At 43.2% G+C, this 21496-nt stretch overlaps 1 protein-coding gene across 7 annotated transcripts in view; it reads right to left on the bottom strand.

Annotated features, from left to right (window-relative positions):
• ASAP1 (ArfGAP with SH3 domain, ankyrin repeat and PH domain 1) overlaps positions 1-21496 on the bottom strand; it is a 372441-nt gene that overhangs the window by 36344 nt on the left and 314601 nt on the right. For all 7 annotated transcript variants that reach the window (XM_043539090.1, XM_037892008.2, XM_043539091.1 and 4 more), the window contains 4 exons: positions 17958-18073; positions 17585-17652; positions 11970-12077; positions 3836-4064 (listed from right to left, as the gene is read on the bottom strand). In XM_043539090.1, coding sequence (XP_043395025.1) covers positions 3836-4064; positions 11970-12077; positions 17585-17652; positions 17958-18073 — 521 coding nt within the window. The remainder of the gene's footprint in view (positions 1-3835; positions 4065-11969; positions 12078-17584; positions 17653-17957; positions 18074-21496) is intronic.

Here is a 21496-nt window from a genome sequence, read left to right as displayed (position 1 = left end):
GCTAGAACAGAGTTAAATTAGCTTAGTTAAATAAAAAAAAATGCTTCGTGGTTTGTGTGTACAGTGCTGGTTTTGCTAGCAGTTGTGAGAAGGCCTTGAAAGAATATGGCTTAACTGAAAAACCTAGCCCTGAAGGGTAATTGATAAAGGGCAGAAGAAACCCCAGTTATAATATAATTAGTTAATAATAAGAAAAAATTGTGCACATTGAACCAGCAATGACCTGAAACTGGCCGCAACATGGTTTTTAGCTAAGTTAGTAACAGGCAATGCCATTACTGGTTTATGAAAAGGGTACAAAAGGGTGAACTCCTGAAGGGTCATTGCTAATGCCTGACTGACTAAATTGGGTCTAAAACTCCTGGGTTTAGCCTGTTTGTAAATATCATGACCAGATGCTTACAAATGTTTTGTTACTCTTTGGATGTAGTAAGTTGTTTATTATTTAGGCTTTTTAGGCATGTTTAGAGCAATTGTATAAATATGATCAACGTCTGGATTTAACAAAGGAATTTGCGGTTAAATTAGTGTCATGGTAATATCCCCTACATAAATAATAATTCCAACACACACAAAGCTCAGATTTGATGGTTTCCACTTCACTGTGGCATCTCAGCAAAAACCATGGAACCTTGCTACTAAGGAACTTCACTGGAGACTGAAGCCAGCTTACGAAGGACTAAAGGGAGGTGTTTTTCTTTAAGTATACAGCATGCTTTGGAAAAGATTTATTATATTTATATCTCAAAGGATATAAAACAATATTAAGAAACTTTTTCAAAACTACACCACTTGCTAAATAATGGAACCCGACACCTACCTGCTCCTTACGGACTGGCTCCATGCTCTAGCACAGTCCCATGGTAGCTGCTGGAACTTTACATCAGACAAGGAGATGTTACCTAGGGAGGTGGTGGAATCTCCTTCCTTTGAGGTTTTTAAGGTCAGGCTTGACAAAGCCCTGGCTGGGATGATTTAGTTGGTGTTGGTCCAGCTTTGAGCAGGGGGTTGGACTAGATGACCTCCTGAGGTCCCTTCCAACCCTGATATTCTATGATTCTATGATTTCTCATTTACCTCCCTGTAATCCCATGATGGTGCAGTTTTGTGGGGACCCTCTGTTCTGGTCAGACTGCTTGAAGTGCTCCTAGGGCTTTAATGTGGAGCCAGCCTATGGAGTGGTGGAGTCTGCCTTTCAGAGTCTGACCATCTTTCCCTGGCAGACCAAGGGTCCTTGGGCTGAAAGCCAGACAGGCTCAATCCCAATTAGGCTTCAGCCTGAGGAAGAACTGCATAGGAGGAACACAGGCTTCTCTGCATCCCTACAGGGCATGGCGGAGGGGCAGTGAGCATGGTAGAGAAGACGGTCTGTGAGAGAAACTCTGTGTATGACAAAAGCCCCAGCAAACACTCCCTCAGGAGGAGAAGACAAAGGAGAAGGAGGCTAACCCCATATTTCTTCCCGATTTATTCATTACCAGGAGTAATCACTGCCTTGTGAAGGACACATTTGCTTCTGTCATTCTGAGAGTGTATGGGATATGCAGGACTTACCCCTGAGTACCCTGAGAATCCCCTGATTCATAGTGGGAGTAAGGAGAGCTCTGTAGGAGCCCTGCTTCTTTCCCCAGGGAGCTGAGGACCCACTTCACTATCTGGGAGGGACACTAGATCCTTTCAGGATTTTTTCCCCCTCCAGCCCATGTCTATTTGCAAGACTTACCCCCTAAAATGACCAAATAGCTTTCTCCTCATCCTTAGACTCTCTACCCGAAAGCTCAGAAGCTCTTGATCAGGCTTTTCTGTGAGACTTTGGGGCAGGGTTGGGACTCGACTTGCTGATCTGACTCTGAGCCCACTGCCCAAGCAGTGCCAAGGTCGGCTGGCCAGACTCTGAGCCCCGTGCCCTAGTTATGCAAAGGTCAGCTAGATGGTAACAAGCAGGTCATAATCAACCCTCTGTAGATCTTGTAAGTGCTGCCTTATGTAAGGAACAACGCTTAGATTTAAGTCTGGTGTTTTTAGGACAGCTCTGCAAAGGAGTCCAACAGGAGATGCTGCAGTAGCAGATCCAGGTGGCTGAAACCGCCCAGCTGCTATTCATCTCATCGAGGGGAGGAGGGAGATAATAAGTCAAAACTGCATGAAAATGAATAATAATAAAGGCTTTAAAACAAAATGGTTGGGAGAAACTGAACTACCAGCTTGCTCCATCACCAGAGGCAGAAAATCTGGTGGCCTTAGCTGAAGAGCGAAACTTAGTCCTGGAGCCTCCAGCAACAACACTGGACCACCTCCGAATGCCACAGGAGGGGGCGCATTAGCCCATGAGTAATGGATGAAGACAGAAGCTGTGTAACAGAACAGCAAGGCTAGTTAGGCAGTCAATTGGCAACTTTCCTATATTAAAAAAAAACCAACAACCCAGGAAACACTAAAATCACCAATACATGACTAATGCTGCCTTTGGAACAGTATTTCCCAAGCATGGTATCTGAATCATGCAACTGTTGTTCTATAAAGCAAACAGAGACTACTGCGTCCAGTGTCACGCTGTACATTTTAATGAGATCTTTTCTTTATTCCTTTTGAAACTTTAAACTAACATAAGAGCCAAGAAAATGAAATGCAAATAGTTATGTAACAGCTTTGTAACGCAAGGGGGCAAATTCACTTAAGGCTTTTAGCCTCATGTTATGCTGTTAGCCACTAAGCACATTTTACATAAGTCTAGTTTAAAAACAAATCAAATTCAAAATAAATAAATAAAAACAGTTTGGCTCTGTATAAGCTGCAGGAGAGAAAAAAGAAGAAAATTTGATGGTAGCAAAGCTTCAAGATTAGACTTCAGTGCATTATAGAAAACTAACAATTATATTCCATAGATGAATAGCCCACTCCAAATCATAATGTTATGAGTATGGTATAAATGGATTAACAAACTATTAACACCTATTACAGCAACAATACATCAGGTGTGAAAAAAATCTTCAGGACTAATATAGTTGTAAGAGATTCTCTTCCCTTTTAAACACTATTATAATATTTATTATTTCATCACAAAAAAGGCAACATTAAGTATCTCATGGCTTTACGTTAAGTGCACATGGTGATGATTACACAATTTTAGCACAAACCCTTAATTCTTCTTCATGGATAATCCTAATCCTACAAAACCAAGCGGTTGTTTCACTCAGTGAAGACCTGGGGCCTCTTGCTCAGTTTTTCAGTGAATATGCGGTTTGCTGGACACCTGGTGGAGTGCTTAGGACCTTCCCTTCCCCCGCATTAGTGCTCAGCAGAGCCATTCTAGCAGCTCTACATGTGGGGAGCCTAGTATGATAAGTGGGGACCTCACCAGCCTACTCATGGTCTGGCTGTCTTCTCTGCCAGAAGCTGCATAGCATTGTAACCTGAAGCACCGCTCATTAGTTACCAAGATGTTCAAAGGGCTCAGATTTGAGATTTTGGTTTGGGTTTATGTCTAGTGTGTACTGTTAAAATAATGGCTTTAAATAACAAGCATAACATGAGCAGAATTATTTCTATATAGAATGAATTAGCTGCTTTTTTGAAAACAGAATTGTAATACGTATTTGTTATTCTTAATAATTCATGTCGGATGCAACTTAAATACAAATCTTCTGTAAACTTTTCATTTCAGCACTGTAAAATGCAAGCTTTCAGCATGTGAACTTCATTAGATTAAAAAGCATTATACAAAGTGAAGGAAAAGCACACTAAATCTTGGAAGAACACAAAGTGTTCAGGTTGATTATGATAAGCATTGAACAATAATTTTTGGTTTCCATTAAATTTTTGCGAACAGACTTACCTTTGCCAGCATTTCTAGGAGGGAGAGGAGGAGCATCTGCTGTTGGAGAAGCTGGAGAATCTGTGCTTGTAGAGACAAAAATCTGATTTGTAAAGGCTCCGTAGGACAGTCTTTGTTTGTCTCTAGGAGTGCTAAATCCAGGCAGAGTCATTTTGTCTTGGGGGGAAAGACTGGAAGAGTGGCAAAAGCTCTGGGGTCTTGGAGAACGTTCTTTCTTTATAGGACTAGGCTATGAAAACAGAGAAAAATTACATTATTGCACAGATTTAGTATAGGAGGGCCAATATAGTCATCATATACACATTTTGGAGTCCTGCAATTCTCAGCTTTGTCATCTTTTTTACAATACTATACAAAATGTGAAAGCCACTGTGTATATATACAGGAAGGGCGTGTGTGTGTGTATGATTAAATACAGAAAAAATATATGTATGATTACAACAGAACTAGTTCCTGATATACATATACATAGATACCAATATGGCTTCCTTGCTGATTGGTTAGATAACTTGAGCTCATCCCCTTAAGGTATCCTCATTCGTGAAACTCCCACTCCTCTCACATAAATTAATGGCTGTGGCTTTAGCAGATTAAAATTTACAAGTTGTAATTAGATTACTGGCACTGAAAACTATATATGTACTGCTGTACAGTTATGCTATTCACCTCACTTGGTTTTTAACAAAATATTATTTAGGAGGTAACAGTAAACCTTCAGTTTGAATTGCACTTAAAATCCTGGCCCAACTGAAATCAAGGGGGAAGGCTACCAATGGGGCCAGGATATTAATTTAAAATTACATGTGATGCTAGAATGAATTATAAATGCATAGAGAAATAAAGGAATAACTTTTCAGGCAAACAAGTCTGGCATGCTTACTGCAGTAGCCATTTACAAGATGCTATATTTTCTTTTCCCAACATATGTGTCATTTTCTATTTTGAAGATCCCTAAGGTCCCCATTTTTGGTAATAATGGGGCAACTTCCAATATTTTTAGTGTATTTTTCCTCATATCTGTGTGAGGTACGGAAGTACCGTTATCCCCATTTTACAGATGGGGAAAGAGCACTCAGAGCAATTAAGTGACTTGGCTAAGGTCACACAGGAAGCCTGTGGGAGAGCACGGAATTGAAACCTGGTCTCCCAAGACCCAGGCAATCACTCTAACCACTAGGACATCCTTCCTTTTGCCCTGAATTTGGTTCTTTCATGACTCCTTTTTCCAGAACTGTGCAACACAGTTCTTGAAAAACAGACAGGGCTGTTGATGCAACAAGTAAAAACAAATTATGGATTTGTAGAAAGTGTATTTAACACAAAAAGTGCATCTTATGAATTAAAAAAAACCTAACCTATCTCAATTTAGAGGGAAAAAATCACCATAAAAAGGACAACTATATTGATTTAATTAAATTCATTTTCTTCTGGCAGCTATAATTAAAGCTGAAAGTAAAAATGTGCAACTTTTTTTTCAAATGGCATACATGCATTTTACATTAAAGATATGTCCGGTCTTCAATGGGCATATTTTAACATCTATGAATAGACATTTTAATCAAAGGAGAAATGGTTACCTACCTTTCCATACCTACCTACCACACCTGCTCTTCGAGGTGTGTTTCACATATCCATTCTACTGAAGACATGTGCGTGCCTACTACACAGTTGTCAGAACTGCAGTACTCGTCGGGTGGCTCAAGCACCCTCTGTCACCACAGAGCCACTCCCTGCCAATTACTTCTTATCGGATAGATTCCGACAGAGAGGGGAAGGAGGGCGAGTCGTCGAAGGGACATGTGCTACATATCTCAAAGAACAAGTTACAGAAAGGTAGGTAACCTTTTTTCCCTTTCTTTGCGTGATTGCACATGTTAATTCTGCTGTAGGTGACTCACAAGCAGATTAACGTGAAGGCGAGCTTGGAGTCTATCTGAATGACTGTACAACAACCGTCCCAAAACTGGCATGATTCCTGGACTGATGGGAAATGGTATAATCATAGAATATCAGGGTTGGAAGGGACCTCAGGAGGTCATCTAGTCCAACCCCCTGCTCAAAGCAGGACCAATCCCCAACTAAATAATGAGCAGCAAAGGTGTGAACTGATGACCAGGTTGCTGCTTTGTAAATGTCTCAAATAGCTATTTGTGCTAGGAAAGCTGCTAAAGCTGCTTGCACTCTAGTTGATTGAGCCATTGACATTAGCTAAGTGGTAGCAAAACGAACGCAAGACGAAATCCAGGAGGAAATCTTCTGAGTGTAGCCAATTTATCTTTCACTGTCTGCAACTGTGACAAATAACTGGGCTGAGAATCTAAAGAGTCTGATGCAGTCAAGTAGATGGCTAATCACATCCTCAGATCCAGTAAATGAAGCTTCTGCTGATGTGTATGCTTGTGAAACTTCAGGAAAAAAGTTGACAAATAAATTGCTTGGTTAATGTGGAAATTGGAAACCACCTTTGTCAAGAATTTTGGGTCAGGGTGGAGGTAAACTTTATCCTTATGGAAAACCGAATAAGGAGGTTCTCAAACCAAGGCTCTCAATTCACCCACTCTCCTTGCTGAGGTAATCACAATCAGAAACACCATTTTCATGGAGAGATGGAGTCGGAAGCAAGTCACAAGAGGTTCAAAGGGAGGTCCCATTAATTTTGTTAGCATGATGTTGAGATCTCATGAGGAAACAGCTTCTTGAACCTGAGGGTATAATCTGTCCAACCTTTCAGAAACCGGATAGTTATGGGATTGGAAAAAAAGCAATCTATTACCCACTGGAGGGATGGAATACTGAAATTGTTGACAAATGTATTTTAGTGGAACTGTCAGACCTTGATGTTTTAGGAGCAACAGACAATTCAAAACATGGCTAATGGAAGCCTGCACTGGAGAGAGACTTTTCTGTTGAGACCACATAGAAAAACATTTTAATTTGGCCAGGTAAGTATGTCTAGTTGAAGGCTTTCGGCAATTCAAAAGCACTTCCTGAACATCTTTTGAGCAACTATTTCCACTGTGCTAGCCACGAAGCATCCATATTGTCAAGTGGAAGGCCTGTAGTTTGAGGTGGAGCAGACAGCCAGGGTCTTGAGAAATCACATGTAAATTCAATGGAAGATGTAGAAGTGGCCTCGCTAACAACACTAGCAGGGTCGAGAATCAATGTTGCCAAGACCAAGCTGGTGCTGTCAGCGAGGCAAGCATGATCCTGCTTGGCCTTGAACAGGGCTCTGAGTACAAATAGTATCAGAGGAAAGGCAGAAAGTGTCTGTCAAAGACCCTGAGCTGTGACCCCCGTGGGAACAGAACTGATGGCACTTTCTGTTGGCCTTTGCTGCAAACAGGTCCATTTGGGGAGTTCCCCCACAGCCGGAAGATGGACCTGGCAATGTCTCGATGTAATGACCACGTGTGGTGAGCAAAGACCAGCTTAGGTGATCTGCCAACATGTTCTGTTCTCCTGGAAGTTATGCAGCTTAGCGGTGAATGGAATTGGTTACGCAGAATTCCCAAAGTAGAACTGCCTCCTTGTACATTTGGGACAAATGTACCACTCCCTGTCTGATTACATAAAACATAGTTGCTGTGTTGTCTATTAAAACTAGCAGATATTTTCCCAGAATACACGGATGGAAGGCCAAGTAGACTAGATGGATAGCACATAGATCCCTGAAGTTTATATGAGTCCTCAGATTCTGTGACAACCAAAAGCATTAAGTTTGCACGATTCCAACGTGTACACCACAATACAGGGACGAGGCATTTATGACTAAAATGAGATTTAGTTGCGGAGAAACAAAGGGAACTCCCATGCAAACGTTCCAAGGGTCTGTCCACCACCTCAGAGAGGACAAAATTTCCTCTGGAACGTGAATCGCTCTGTTTAGACGATGTTGAAAGGGGACATACATTGATGCTACCCATCCCTGAAGCCTCCTGAGCAGTAGTCTGTCATGCTGTACTACATAGGTATGTACATATGCTGCCTCGTGCCCCAAAAGTTTGGGGCAAATGTGCACTGTGGTAACAGGATGTGCTTTTAGATCCAACGTGGTCTCGGAGTGTTTGGAACCTTGAATGGGGCAAGAAACATTCTGGTTTTTGTAGCATCCAGGAGTGTCCTGGTAAACTCTATTCTCTGCACAGATTTTAGAATTTGTTTGTCCAGACTGAGTACGAGCCCCAGTGTATTGAAGGTGGACTGAATGATGGCCACACTGGACAGCACTTGAGACTCGGACTGGCCTCTCACCAGCCAGTTGTGCAGGCAGGGGAACACACGGATTCCCAATCTCCTCAGATATGTAGCCACCGGTACTATGTGCTTTGTGAAAACATAAGAGGCTGCTGACAGGCCGAATGGAAGTACCGTGAATTGATAGTGTCCCATTCACTACAAACCTGAGAAACTTCCCATGGTCTGGACAGATTGCTCTCTGGATGTAGGCATCCTGAAAGTCAAGAGCAGCATACCATTTGCCCTGTTCCAGGGAAGAAATGATGGAAGCTAGGGTAACGATATGGAACTTTATTTTCTTCAGGTACTTGTTTAACTCTCTTAGGTCTAAAACAGAAATGAGACAACCTTTTGATTTGGGAATAAGGAAAGAGTGGGAATAAAAACATTTTTCCCTGAGGAACTCTCTCTGTGGCTTCCACTAGAAGGAGAGATTGGACCTCCCGCTGATGAATGGTCTTGTGAGTAGTCCCTGAAGAGGGATGGGAAGAGAAGTGGAGTTGGAAACGAATGCAGGGAATAGCCCAGATCCATTATGCTAAGGACCCACCAATAAGATGTGGTGTGAGTCCAAGCATGAAGGACTGGCAAAGATAGGGTAGGAACAAATTGGTTTGTAAGTACTGGTATGCTGCCTTTGACAAACCCTTGAAAATGCATATTTAAACTGGGCCGCTGCTTGTCACAGATGACAAGGGGGGCTGTCGTCTCCTGTAATTCCTGCCTCTCTTTCTTGGCAGGTCTTGGTGCCAAGGTATAAAATTCTGATATCTGTGAGCCTGATGGGGCCAGAACTGTTTCCTCTTTGTCACCAGCATGTAGATTCCAAGTGACTTCAGTGTTGTCCTGGAATCATTTAGGTTACACAGCGTATCATCCATCTTTTCCAAAAAGTGGGACAGACCATCACATGGCAAATCCTGGATGATGTGCTGTACTTCAGGAGAGAGACCGGAAGACTGCAGCTATGAACACCTCCTTACAGACGTGGCAGATACCATGCATTGAACTGCTGAGTCCACCACATCCAAGCAATCCTGAAGAGCTGTCTTTGCCACCAACTTACACTTCTCTATCATAAGAGTGAACTGCCTGGAGTCCTCCAGTAGCTGTCTTTAAACGTTGTGATGTTTTATAGACTCACAGACTTTAAGGCCAGAAGAAACGACCATGATCATCTACTCTGACCTTCTGCACACTGCAGGCCACAGAACCTCACTCACCCACTCCTGTAATAGACCCATAACCTCTGGCTGAGTTACTGAAGTCTTCAAATCATGATTTAAAGACTTCAAGTTACAGAGAATCCACCTTTTACACTTGTTTAAATCTGAAAGTGACCTGTGCCCCATACTGCAGAGGAAGGTTAAAAAAACCCAGGGTCTCTGCCAGGGGAAAATTCCTTCCCGACCCCAAATATGGCAATCAGTTAGATCCTGAGCATGTGGGAAAGACCCACCAGCCAAACAACTGGGAAAGAACTCTCTGTAGTATCTCAGTGCCCTCACCATCTAGTTTCCCATCATACCATCATAGCCCCATTGGGATATTTGCTACTAGCGGTCACAGATCGGCTACATGCCATTGTAGGAAGTCTCATCATACCATCCCGTATGGTATGGACCATCCCGTCCATAAACTTATTAAGCTAAGTCAAGCCAGATAGGTTTTTTGCTCCCAGTGCTCCCCATACGGTGAAGTCATAGTGACACAGGAGAGCTTGCTGGTTAGTAATTCTAAGCAATAGGCCTCCTGTCAAATAAAGTTTACAACCAAACAAATTCAGCCTCTTTGATTCATTACTCTTTGCTGTTGACCCTTGGTGTCCTGCCTCTTCCACTCATTAGCTAGTGCCACAACCAAAGAGGCTGGGAGCAAGTGAAATCAGAGATGTTCAAAACCCTTAAAAAGGACACAGTGTCTCTATTCTGCCTGTTTCGCCATAGGCAGGAGAGAAGAAGGGGTCAGCCAAAGTTTTTTAACTGGCTCCAGAATTGTTTCATTAACTGGAATTGCCACTCTGGAGGGCTCAGCAGATACTAATATGTTCACTAGCTTGTGATATTTTTCACAGACCCCTTCCGCTTGACTGTCTAAAACCGAGGCAAGCAGTCCTTAGTGAGCCTTGTAATTCTCTTCTGGTTGTGGAGAATCACTTACCATCTCTACAGCCTCATTGGGTGATGAGGAAGAAGACACATCATTGGTACACAGGGCAATGCTGAGGGAATGGCTGATCTGCCTCTTGCAGTGGAAGTGCTGTCTGAGCAATTTCTAGTTGCTCAGTACCGCTCCCAGTTCCGGGCACCAGAAACCGTTGTCTGTGGTGCTGATGATCTCTGTGCACCCTTGAGGAAGTCAACTCAGGTGAGGAGAGGTCTTAACAGGGGGATGGACACCCCCACCTTCCAGAATAGCCACTGACATGGTGGTGGGCCCCATGGTTATGCAGGCCATAGCCCGTTGCGATGTGCCCATTGCTGGGACTGATGTGACATCCATGGACTTTAAGGCTCTTATGGAAAGTCAACTTCCTGTCTGGTATGGGACACAAAAGACCCCACTTCCAAATCTGACTCTGAGTCCCCGGTAATGGTGGAGCAGAACCCATGTGGACAGGGCACAGGTAAGCCGAACCAGGGGACGGTGGTACTGGGGATATTAACAATAGCTTTCCCCTGGAATATACAGGCCTTCTAGGTACTGGAAGTGGCATTGCCACTCCATGGTCTTGAGAAGCTGGTGCAGGAACTACAGTCACCAGTATCAGCTGAAACCCTTCCTGCATTGCCAGGGACACCAATACAGAAAGGTTAAACAATTCTCTGGCAGCAGCATATGCCTCTGGCATTCTTGGTACTGGAATTGGGTCTTGAGTCCAGCGTATTGGAACTTCAAGGGTTGGCCTTGACAGACCTGGCACAGGTTCTGGAGTTGACAAATATTCCCCCTTTGTAGCAGAGGAACACTCTGGGGAATGCTTCTCCTTAGTGACCCTCTCAGAATTCTTGCTTCTAATTGGCCTCAGTACCAAAGGTCTTGCTGTATGAGGTACCATGTCCTTGGAAGACCTGTCTCTTCTTCAGTTCCAGAGACACAGAACATAGCGCTGAAGACATCTCAGGAGGCGCAGTATGTACTGATGGCTCCCATGAACGGTGAAGTGCCGCTTCCATAAGGAGACACTTAGGTCTTGCTACTCTATCTTTTTTAAAGCGAGGTTTATACCCTCTACAAATGAGACACTTGTCACTGATGTGGGACTCCTCCAAACATTTTAGGCAGCTGAGGTGTGGGTCACTGACCAGCATCAGTCTGGCTTACAACGGGCAGGATTTGAATGACAGAGAGCGAGGCATGGTTCTAGCCCCAGTCCTGGGCCTGAGAATCAAATTTGGTGCAAAAGTACCTAAAAACTGAAACTTAAGACTAGTATGAACTATACACTATATCTAACTAACTACTAAATGAGAAACAGATTATATACAAAGAGTGAGGGAAATAAACTTGTGATAGCAAGACTGGGAGCACTCCAGCTGTCACTGGTGGTAAGAAGGAACTGAGGAGCGTTGGGGGTGGCTCCACATTATTACACAACATGCCGTATCATGGCAACAGAAGGCACTCAAGCCACCCTGATGGGTACTGCTGAGGGAAAAAGTTTTCCAACAACTGTGCACGAGGCATGGAAGCACCTGCAGTGGAATGGACACGTGCAATCACTCGAAAAACTGGGACAGGATAAAGATGTCAGCATTAGTTTCAATTGGCAAAGTAGCAACTATTGATTTCATATTAAATTTAAATTAAAAATATTTTCTTACATTTCCACAAAACTAGCCAACTTTGAGAACTTCTTGGAAACCCATGTCAATTATTCAAAATTCACTTTTACCTTGTCATCTAAATCATCATCACTTTCATCAATTTCTTCCTGTCGAAGGTTCCACTCATATTCTACGTGTACGTGTGGATTTAGCTTCCCTGCCTTGGCTTGGGAAAGCTGAAAAGCAAAAATGTAACAGTATCAAAATGCTTACTGTTTCGTCAATCTCTACTTCCTATTCCAAAAAGTGTGCAGTAAGAATGTTTTTTTAATATTTAAGAGCTTGAACAAATGGCAAAAAGCCACTCTGTCTTAGCTTTAAACCCTTCTCCCTTCCCCAAAATTAAAATCATAAAGCCCAAGAAACAAAAAACATCCACATAAACATTTAAATCAAATTTTCTTTAAAGCACTTATTAACCCCTGGAAGTTGTATTTGACTTAAACATGCTAATACTTTGAACACAACAGAATATCTGTATAAAGCAGCATACATCTGGAGAGTTCCTCCAAAAAGCAATTTGCCCTTTTCTGCACAGCTTTTCAGGCCAAACTATTAGAGAATGCTAGTTATTTTTGTGTGTGCCATTTCTGGTTTCATCTATGGAAGAGTGGGAAGAAAGGAGCAAAGTAAACTTGCAAACTGATACTTTCCTGTCTATGTACTTAGATGACCCCCATCACCATTGTATCGGAGCATCTTTTAAGACCAGTATGAAGCTGTCATTTTCCCCCCATGCTACCCCCTACACATGGAATGTCCTCCGAACTCCAGCTGGCCAGTCTATATGACTCATTCAAACCCCACTCAGAGACCCATATCTTCTGTGTTGACCTTCAAAGAGGAGTTTATTGAAATTATGGGGGAGAATAATTAAACCTCTTATCTACTGCCTCGTACTTCCCACTGTGCGTGTGTTCTTTCACTTATTTCATATTGTAAGCTCTTTGGTGTTGAGGCTGTCTTGCATCATACAACACCAAACACAATGTCAGACCCAAACAACATAAATAATAATTTGTATATTTACAAAGCACTGCACAGGGTTTAGACATCTCACTTAATTTAACCTAATGGAAATTGTGTAGTTAAGGCTCCAAGCTACCCAAAGAAAGTTTACCCATGAATTTATCTTCATCAACACAAATACTTTGACACCATAACTTTTTACTTCCTTTATAGTTTACATAGATATTAAGTGTTGCCACTTCCTTTCAATTGTGAACTTAGTCCCACTGTCAGTTTTCAAAGACAGAGAGAATATTTTCTCCCCCAGTATGGAAAAATATAAAAATACATGAAATGATCAGTCTTATTTTTAATTAACCATGACAGTCTGAGTAGGTATTTGCAGGATTTCAATTACAATAATAAGCAAATGTAGTTCCGTCAAACTGTCCCATGTCGACAGGTTAGGATACCTGATGGTTTATTGCTAAGATTTTCATAAAAGGTACATTTATAACTATACAAAACCATTGTATACACAGTCAAAAAGTTAGCAACCAGTCCTCACAATTCTGTTGTGCAGTAGCTCTTCTTTTAATGGATAGTGTGTCTGCAGTACTAGAAAGAGCACTAAGAGTAACAGAAGTGGTAGTATCTATCAGATGACTCAGGCTCACTGAGCTCAGGTTAAGGGGCTGTTTAATTGCGGTGAAGACATTTGGGTTCAGGCTGCAGTCTGAGCTCTGGGATTCTTTCACCTCGCAGGGTCCTATAACCAGGCTCCAGCCCAAGCCCAAACATGTACACTGCAATTAAACAGTTCCTTAGCTCAAGCCCCAAGAGCCTGAGTCAGCTGACACAGGTTTTTACTATGCTGACAGCTTGTGCCACACGTTCTCAAAGAAACTGCGGAACCACCTGATCAACATCCTCTACAGCAAACAGGGAAAGATTAAGAATGAGCTCTCAAAACTGGATACTCTCATAAAAAACCAACCTTCCACACAAACTTCCTCGTGGCTGGACTTTACAAAAACTAGACAAGCCATTTACAACACACACTTTGCTTCTCTACAAAAGAAAAAGGACACTAAACTATCTAAACTACTACATGCCACAAGGGGCCACAACAGCGGTTCCCTTAACCCACCCAGCAATATTGTTAATCTATCCAACTATACTCTTAGCCCAGCAGAAGAATCTGTCCTATCTTGGGGCCTCTCCTTCTGCCCCTCCACCCCCACGAACATGATACAGTTCTGTGGTGACCTAGAATCCTATTTTCGACGTCTCCGACTCAAGGAATATTTCCAACACACCTCTGAACAACATATTAACCCACAGAAACCTTCCTACCAAGACTACAAAAAGAAGGATTCTGGGTGGACTCCTCCTGAAGGTTGAAACAACAAACTGGACTTCTACATAGAGTGCTTCCGCCGACGTGCACGGGCTGAAATTGTGGAAAAGCAGCATCACTTGCCCCATAACCTCAGCCGTGCAGAACACAATGCCATCCACAGCCTCAGAAACAACTCTGACATCATAATCAAAAAGGCTGACAAAGGAGGTGCTGTCGTCATCATGAATAGGTCGGAATATGAACAAGAGGCTGCTAGGCAGCTCTCCAACACCACTTTCTACAAGCCATTACCCTCTTATCCCACTGAGGGTTACCAAAAGAAACTACTGCATTTGCTCAAGAAACTCCCTGAAAAAGCATAAGAACAAATCCGCACAGACACACCCCTGGAACCCCGACCTGGGGTATTCTATCTGCTACCCAAGATCCATAAACCTGGAAATCCTGGATGCCCCATCATCTCAGGCATTGGCACCCTGACAGCAGGATTGTCTGGCTATGTAGACTCCCTCCTCAGGGCCTACGCTACCAGCACTCCCAGCTATCTTCGAGACACCACTGACTTCCTGAGGAAACTACAATCCATCGGTGATCTTCCTGAAAACACCATCCTGGCCACTACGGATGTAGAAGCCCTCTACACCAACATTCCACACAAAGATGGACTACAAGCTGTCAGGAACAGTATCCCCGATAATGTCACTGCAAACCTGATGGCTGAACTTTGTGACTTTGTCCTCACCCATAACTATTCCACATTTGGGGACAAATTTGCTTCAAATCAGTAGCACTGCTATGGGTACCCGCATGGCCCCACAGTATGCCACCATTTTTATGGCTGACTTAGAACAATGCTTCCTCAGCTCTCGTCCCCTAATGCCCCTACTCTACTTGCGCTACATTGATGACATCTTCATCATCTGGACCCATGGAAAAGAAGCCCTTGAGGAATTCCACCATGATTTCAACAATTTCCATCCCATCATTAATCTCAGCCTGGACTAGTCCACACAAGAGATCCACTTCCTGGGCACTACAGTGCTAATAAGCAATGGTCACATAAATACCACCCTATACCGGAAACCTACTGACCGCTATTCCTACCTACATGCCTCCAGCTTTCATCCAGACCACACCACACAATCCATTGTCTACAGCCAAGCTCCACGATACAACTGCATTTGCTCCAACCCCTCAGACAGAGACAAACACCTACGAGATCTCTATCAAGCATTCTTACAACTACAATACCCACCTGCTGAAGTGAAGAAACAGATTGACAGAGCCAGAAGAGTACCCAGAAGTCACCTACTACAGGACAGGCTCAACAAAGAAAATAACACAACGCCCCTAGCCATCACCTTCAGCCCCCAACTAAAACCTCTCCAACGCATCATCAAGGATCTACAACCTATCCTAAGGACGACCCATCACTCTCACAGATCTTGGGAGACAGGCCAGTCCTTGCTTACAGACAGCCCCCCAACCTGAAGCAAATACTCACCAGCAACCACACACCAGAACCATTAACCCAGGAACCTATCCTTGCAACAAAGCCCGTTGCCAACTGTGTCCACATATCTATTCAGGCAACACCATCATAGGGCCTAATTACATCAGCCACACTATCAGAGGCTCATTCACCTGCACATCTACCAACGTGATATATGCCATCATGTGCCAGCAATGCCCCTCTGCCATATACATTGGTCAAACCCGACAGTTTCTACGTAAAAGAATAAATGGACACAAATCAGACGTCAAGAATCATAACATTCAAAAACCAGTCGGAGAACACTTCAATCTCTCTGGTCACTCGATTACAGACCTAAAAGTGGCAATTCTTCAACAAAAAGACTTCAAAAACAGACTCCAACGAGAGACTGCTGAATTGGAATTAATTTGCAAACTGGATACAATTAACTTAGGCTTGAATAGAGACTGGGAGTGGATGTGTCATTACACAAAGTAAAACTATTTCCCCATGTTTATCCCCGCCCACCCCAACCGTTCCTCAGACGTTCTTGTCAACTGCTGGAAATGGCCCACCTTGATTATCACTACAAAAAGTCCCCCCCGCCCTCCGCTCTCCTGCTGGTAATAGCTCACCTTAAGTGATCACTCTGGTTACAGTGTGTATGGGAACACCCATTGTTTCATGTTCTCTATGTATATAAATCTCCTCACTGTATTTTCCACTGAATGCATCCGATGAAGTGAGCTGTAGCCCACGAAAGCTTATACTCAAATAAATTTGTTAGTCTCTAAGGTGCCACAAGTACTCCTTTTCTTTTTGCGAATACAGACTAACACAGCTGCTACTCTGATTCCAAACAGTTTCCTTCAAAAGCAAGAAGGAAAAATTACTTACAGGTTGTTCTGCTTCTCCAAAAATTCTTGCAGAATTCTCATTATTAGGTTTCTGGTCCAGTGGAAAATTCCCCAAGCTCCAAAACTTCTGGCCCTCTCAGACACCAGTAGGTCTACGCAATGGCACTGCCCAATCAGAGCTCCCCTTAGGTGCCCCTGGAACATTCTGACTGCATTTAGCAAAGGAGCTCCCCTACAGGAAATGTCTAAGAGTTTTAATCATCACTGCTCCAGCTTACTTCTGTAACCCACATTGGGTGCGAGTTTTCCTTACTTTCACTCACTGCCCCTTAGTTTCTTTGTTCTTTAGGAGCTCAATATTGAGTTGTTTCCATTGCTCTTTTCAGGATTTCTGAAGATGAAGATGTCTAATTACTCCATCAACAAATATGATCTGTGCTCCTGGTAGCAAATCTAAGGGGAGACCAAGATCTGACAAGTCTTGATATGTGCACCATCATTTTACTGGCCTGATTTGAGGTCCTGGCAGAAAGGCCAACAGGGAGAACATGTGTCCCGTGAGATACAGTAAGGTGCAGCCAAGATGACTCAGACTGGGGAAGAGGCCAGAACTGAGAAAGATGCACAGCTCCTAAACTGGATCTATAAAAGTAAGAGCTGTAGCTCTGCGGGTTAAAGTAGATAAAACATTTGTTGTAGAAAGCAAGCTTCTTCACTGACCAGTCATAAAGATGCTGGCTGGAATGTTCTGAGGGTGCAGCACACCCAGGAGGGCAGAACCCTCAAGCTAAGCTACAGAAGACCCAGAGAATACAAAACAAAAACAAACAAAAACTTAAAAGCAAGGTAGTTTCCAGCCTTGGGACAGGAAATCCAGGAGTGAGACTCCTACATAGACAGTATCTTTAGAAAAAGAAAAAACTTCTCTTCTTTAATTTGTAACATTATTTAATTTTAAATATTTTAATAATTTCTGATTTATCTTAATTCTGCCAGTGTTTTGAGATGTCGGGTGCTTAAAAAACAAAGTTTTTTTCTTACCAGTTCTTCACACTGAGTAGCTTTCATTCTCTTTGCTATGTCCAGAGCTGTCTCTCCAGCTTGGTTTACTATAAAATAAGTTAAAAAGCTGAATAATTTTATGTATACATTATGCTGTAAAAATCTCTCTGGAACCATACATTAACTTGCAATTCTTCGAAAGAAAATATTTGAATAAAAATATTTAAAGCCTATTTCCTAGCTGAATTCCTCTTTGTCTTCTTGGTAGGGCGTTTGGGTCATAGATACGTGCTTAACACAATTTTCATTTTTGCTTGGTAAATCAGTTTTTACACACTGGTATACAAATAAAACTGCATAAACTCATATTTTAGGAAGAAAAATTTCAAGTATCACATATTAGCGAGCTTACCTACATCAATAGTCGGTTTGCCTCTCAAAAGCAATTTCAAACATTCAGGTTTATTATATATACCGCAGTAGTGTAGAACTGTATTCCCCAAAGCAGTTTGTTTATCCAGGTTTCCACTAAACAAAGTAAAGAAAAAGAAGAGAAAAAAATCATATGCATGTTCAGTCCCAAATTTGTCATCTGTATATTGTATCTTGTTATGGACACCATACATGACAACATACATAACTTCTGCAAAGAAAACGTGTATTTTAACAAGTAACTTCCCTTTTCTGTCTAACAGTAACTCTTGTTCTGTGGCTGCACTGCTTTCAGTGAAATATAGTGTAGGAGTGTGTGCCTAGGCACATGGCTCTGGAACCTTTTTTGAACAGTGGCTGAAAGTTATATAGTATACATATTTTCTCTGTGCCTACATTCCAAAGCCCAAGGGTATGTGCCCTGCTCCTTATACAGGTACCTTAAGTTCCTCTCTATTCGCCACCAAGAGTGGTCAACAAACCCAACTCCTGTTCCTCAGGCATGTTAAACTATCAAATCTAACTTTGTATCTTAACAAATACTTTATATTTAGGGCTCTACAAAATTCACGGCTGTGAAAAACACATCATGGACCGTGAAAACTGATCTCTCTCATGAAATCTGGCACCCAACCGAGGGCTCCTACCCTACGGAGGGCTCCAGCTGTTAGTTCTAGCGGGCATGGAGAGGGATGAGACTTCCTCTTCCCCTGCAGGGGCTGCTCCCGGGGGGGATCAGACCCACCTCCAGGAACCTTCCCCAACTGCAGGAAGCACTGCAGTTCCAGCTGTCACCTCCCCTCAGTGTAGGGAGAGGCTGCGGCTCCTTGAGCTGTCACCTGCCCCCAATGGAGTAGGAGACTGCTGGGAAAACTGGACATATGGTAACTCACCCCCCATAACCTGCAACCCTCACTTCTGCGCTGATGGTGGTGCTGGCTTTAGAGCTGGCACCCGACCAGCAGCCTTCCTCTCTGGCTGCCCAGCTCTGAAAGGTGGATAGAAAGCTGGCTAGATTGCTGGACTCAATGGATCCACTTGATACCGGCTGCCAACTAGACATGGATCAATGGCTCCATGTCTAGTTGGCAGCCGGTATCAAGTGGAGTGCCCCAAGGGTCAGTCCTTGGGCCGGTTTTGTTCAATATCTTCATTAATGATTTGGAGGATGGTGTGGATTGCATCCTGTTTGCAGATGACACTAAACTGGGAGGAGAGGTAGATACGATGGAGGGTAGGGATAGGATACAGAGGTCCCTAGACAAATTAGAGGATTGGGCCAAAAGAAATCTGATGAGGTTCAACAAGGACAGGTGCAGAGTCCTGCACTTAGGACGGAAGAATCCCATGCACCGCTACAGACTAGGGACCGAATGGCTCGGCAGCAGTTCTGCAGAAAAGGATCGAGGGGTTACACTGGACGAGAACCTGGATATGAGTCAACAGTGTGCCATTGTTGCCAAGAAGGCCAATGGCATTTTGGGATGTATAAGTAGGGGCATTGCCAGCAGATTGAGGGACGTGATCATTCCCCTCTATTCGACATTGGTGAGGCCTCATCTGGAGTACTGTGTCCAGTTTTGGGCCCCACACTACAAGAAGGATGCGAAAAAATTGGAAAATGTCCAGTGGAGGGCAACAGAAATGATTAGGGGACTGGAACACATGACTTATGAGGAGAGGCTGAGGGAACTGGGATTGTTTAGTCTGCAGAAGAGAAGATCTGATAGCTGGGAGGATTTGATAGCTGCTTTCAACTACCTGAAAGGGGGTCCAAAGAGGATGAATCTAGACTGTTCTCAGTGGCAGCAGATGACAGAACAAGGAGTAATGATCTCAAGTTGCAGTGGGTGAGGTTTAGGTTGGATATTAGGAAAAACTTTTTCGCTAGGAGGGTGGTGAAGCACTGGAATGCGTTACCCAGGGAGGTGGTGTAATCTCCTTCCTTAGAAGTTATTAAGGTCAGGCTTGACAAAGCCCTGGCTGGGATGATTTAGTTGGGGATTGGTCCTGCTTTGAGCAGGGGGTTGGACTAGATGACATCCTGAGGTTCCTTCCAACCCTGATATTCTATGATTCTATGAAGGCAGCAGGGCAGAAGTAAGGGTGGTAATCCCATGACTGCCCTACAATAGCCTTGTGAGCCCCGCACCCTGAAAGCCTTTTGGATCGGGACTCCCAGGGTTACAACACCATGAAATTTCAGATGTAAACATCTGAAAAAGTGAAATTTTGACTAATTTAAAAAAACCCTGGCCATGAAATTGACCAAAATGGACTGTGAATTTGGTAGGGCCCTATTCATATTGTTAGATTTAGTTTAGTTTGGAAAGTCACAGCATTTCTTTTTTTTTCTTTTTGACCATTCCATTCCATTCTTGGTAGTTTTGTGTCACCTTGCCCAAAGTGGTGATCTTGTTTTAAAACAAGGTTTGATATATGTCCCTCTTTTCCTGTGATCTTCCCACATACTTTTATCTGAGAGTGTTAAGCCTGATGGTGGCTTACCTCTCTCTTAGTGGGACTTTATGGAGTCAATGTCAAAAAGAGAAAATCTTCATTAATGCACGGTAAAGCCACTAAAGATTTTACATGGCAGGAGACTGATTTTTTTTTTTTTGGAATTTGGCTCCCTTGTGCATATGTTGCATTTTTTATTACTGTCTGCTCCATACAATGACTAGAATAGAATCCTCATCTCAAGCTGAAAAACCTGCACGTCAGCCTTTGGGCTGTAGCAGCTTTTATTACTGCTGTGTCTAGTTTCATGGGGAATCTAATATGTGGGCAGACCAACCGTATCCTTGCACCTATTCCTGCCTGCATATTGGGGTGAATGGGACTTCACTAACACCCAAAAGGTGCAGACAGCCAGAGCAGTTGGGCCCACCATATAATCAGAACATGAAGCAACAGAAAGGCTTCCAACTTCCTTATTGGAAGGGGTAAGAAAACCAATCCCCATCCTCATGAATCTTAGAGGTAGCAGGAAGATTAAGCAGGAGTCACCAATGACCAGACCTCTTTCAGAGGCTGTCCTCTTCTTTTGCTGGAAGCCCTTGCCTGACAACAGGGACTTGGAATGAAAGTGTCCAATGAGACTGTGTCACTAGCATGACAGGATAATACTCTTCACCATTTCTGGAAGTTTGAGTTTTTATGTGTATATTTATGAAAATCAAAGAACAGTCTCAGGGCAGATCTACACTACTGCTTAAGTCGATCTAACTTATGTCGCTCCCACCCCACTCCCCACCCCGAGCGACACAAGTTTCGCGCTGTGCACACCGGCACTGTACTGGCGGGAGACACCCTCCCGCCAGCATAGCTTCTGCTTCTCACTGAGGTGGAGTAATTATGCTGATGGGAGAGCAGTCTTCCGTCGGCATAGCACATCTTCACCAGACGCACTACGGCGGCGCAGCTGCACTGATGTAGCTACGCCGATGTACAGCTATAGTGTAGAGTTGCCCTCAGAAAATTATAAATGATTAGAAGACAAATATATAAGGTGGCTGA

The sequence above is a fragment of the Chelonia mydas genome, chromosome 2, assembly GCF_015237465.2.
Source record: "Chelonia mydas isolate rCheMyd1 chromosome 2, rCheMyd1.pri.v2, whole genome shotgun sequence".
Classification (NCBI taxonomy): domain Eukaryota; kingdom Metazoa; phylum Chordata; order Testudines; family Cheloniidae; genus Chelonia; species Chelonia mydas.
The sequence above is the reverse complement of the archived record's forward strand: the minus strand, read 5'-3'. Positions and strand labels throughout refer to the sequence as shown.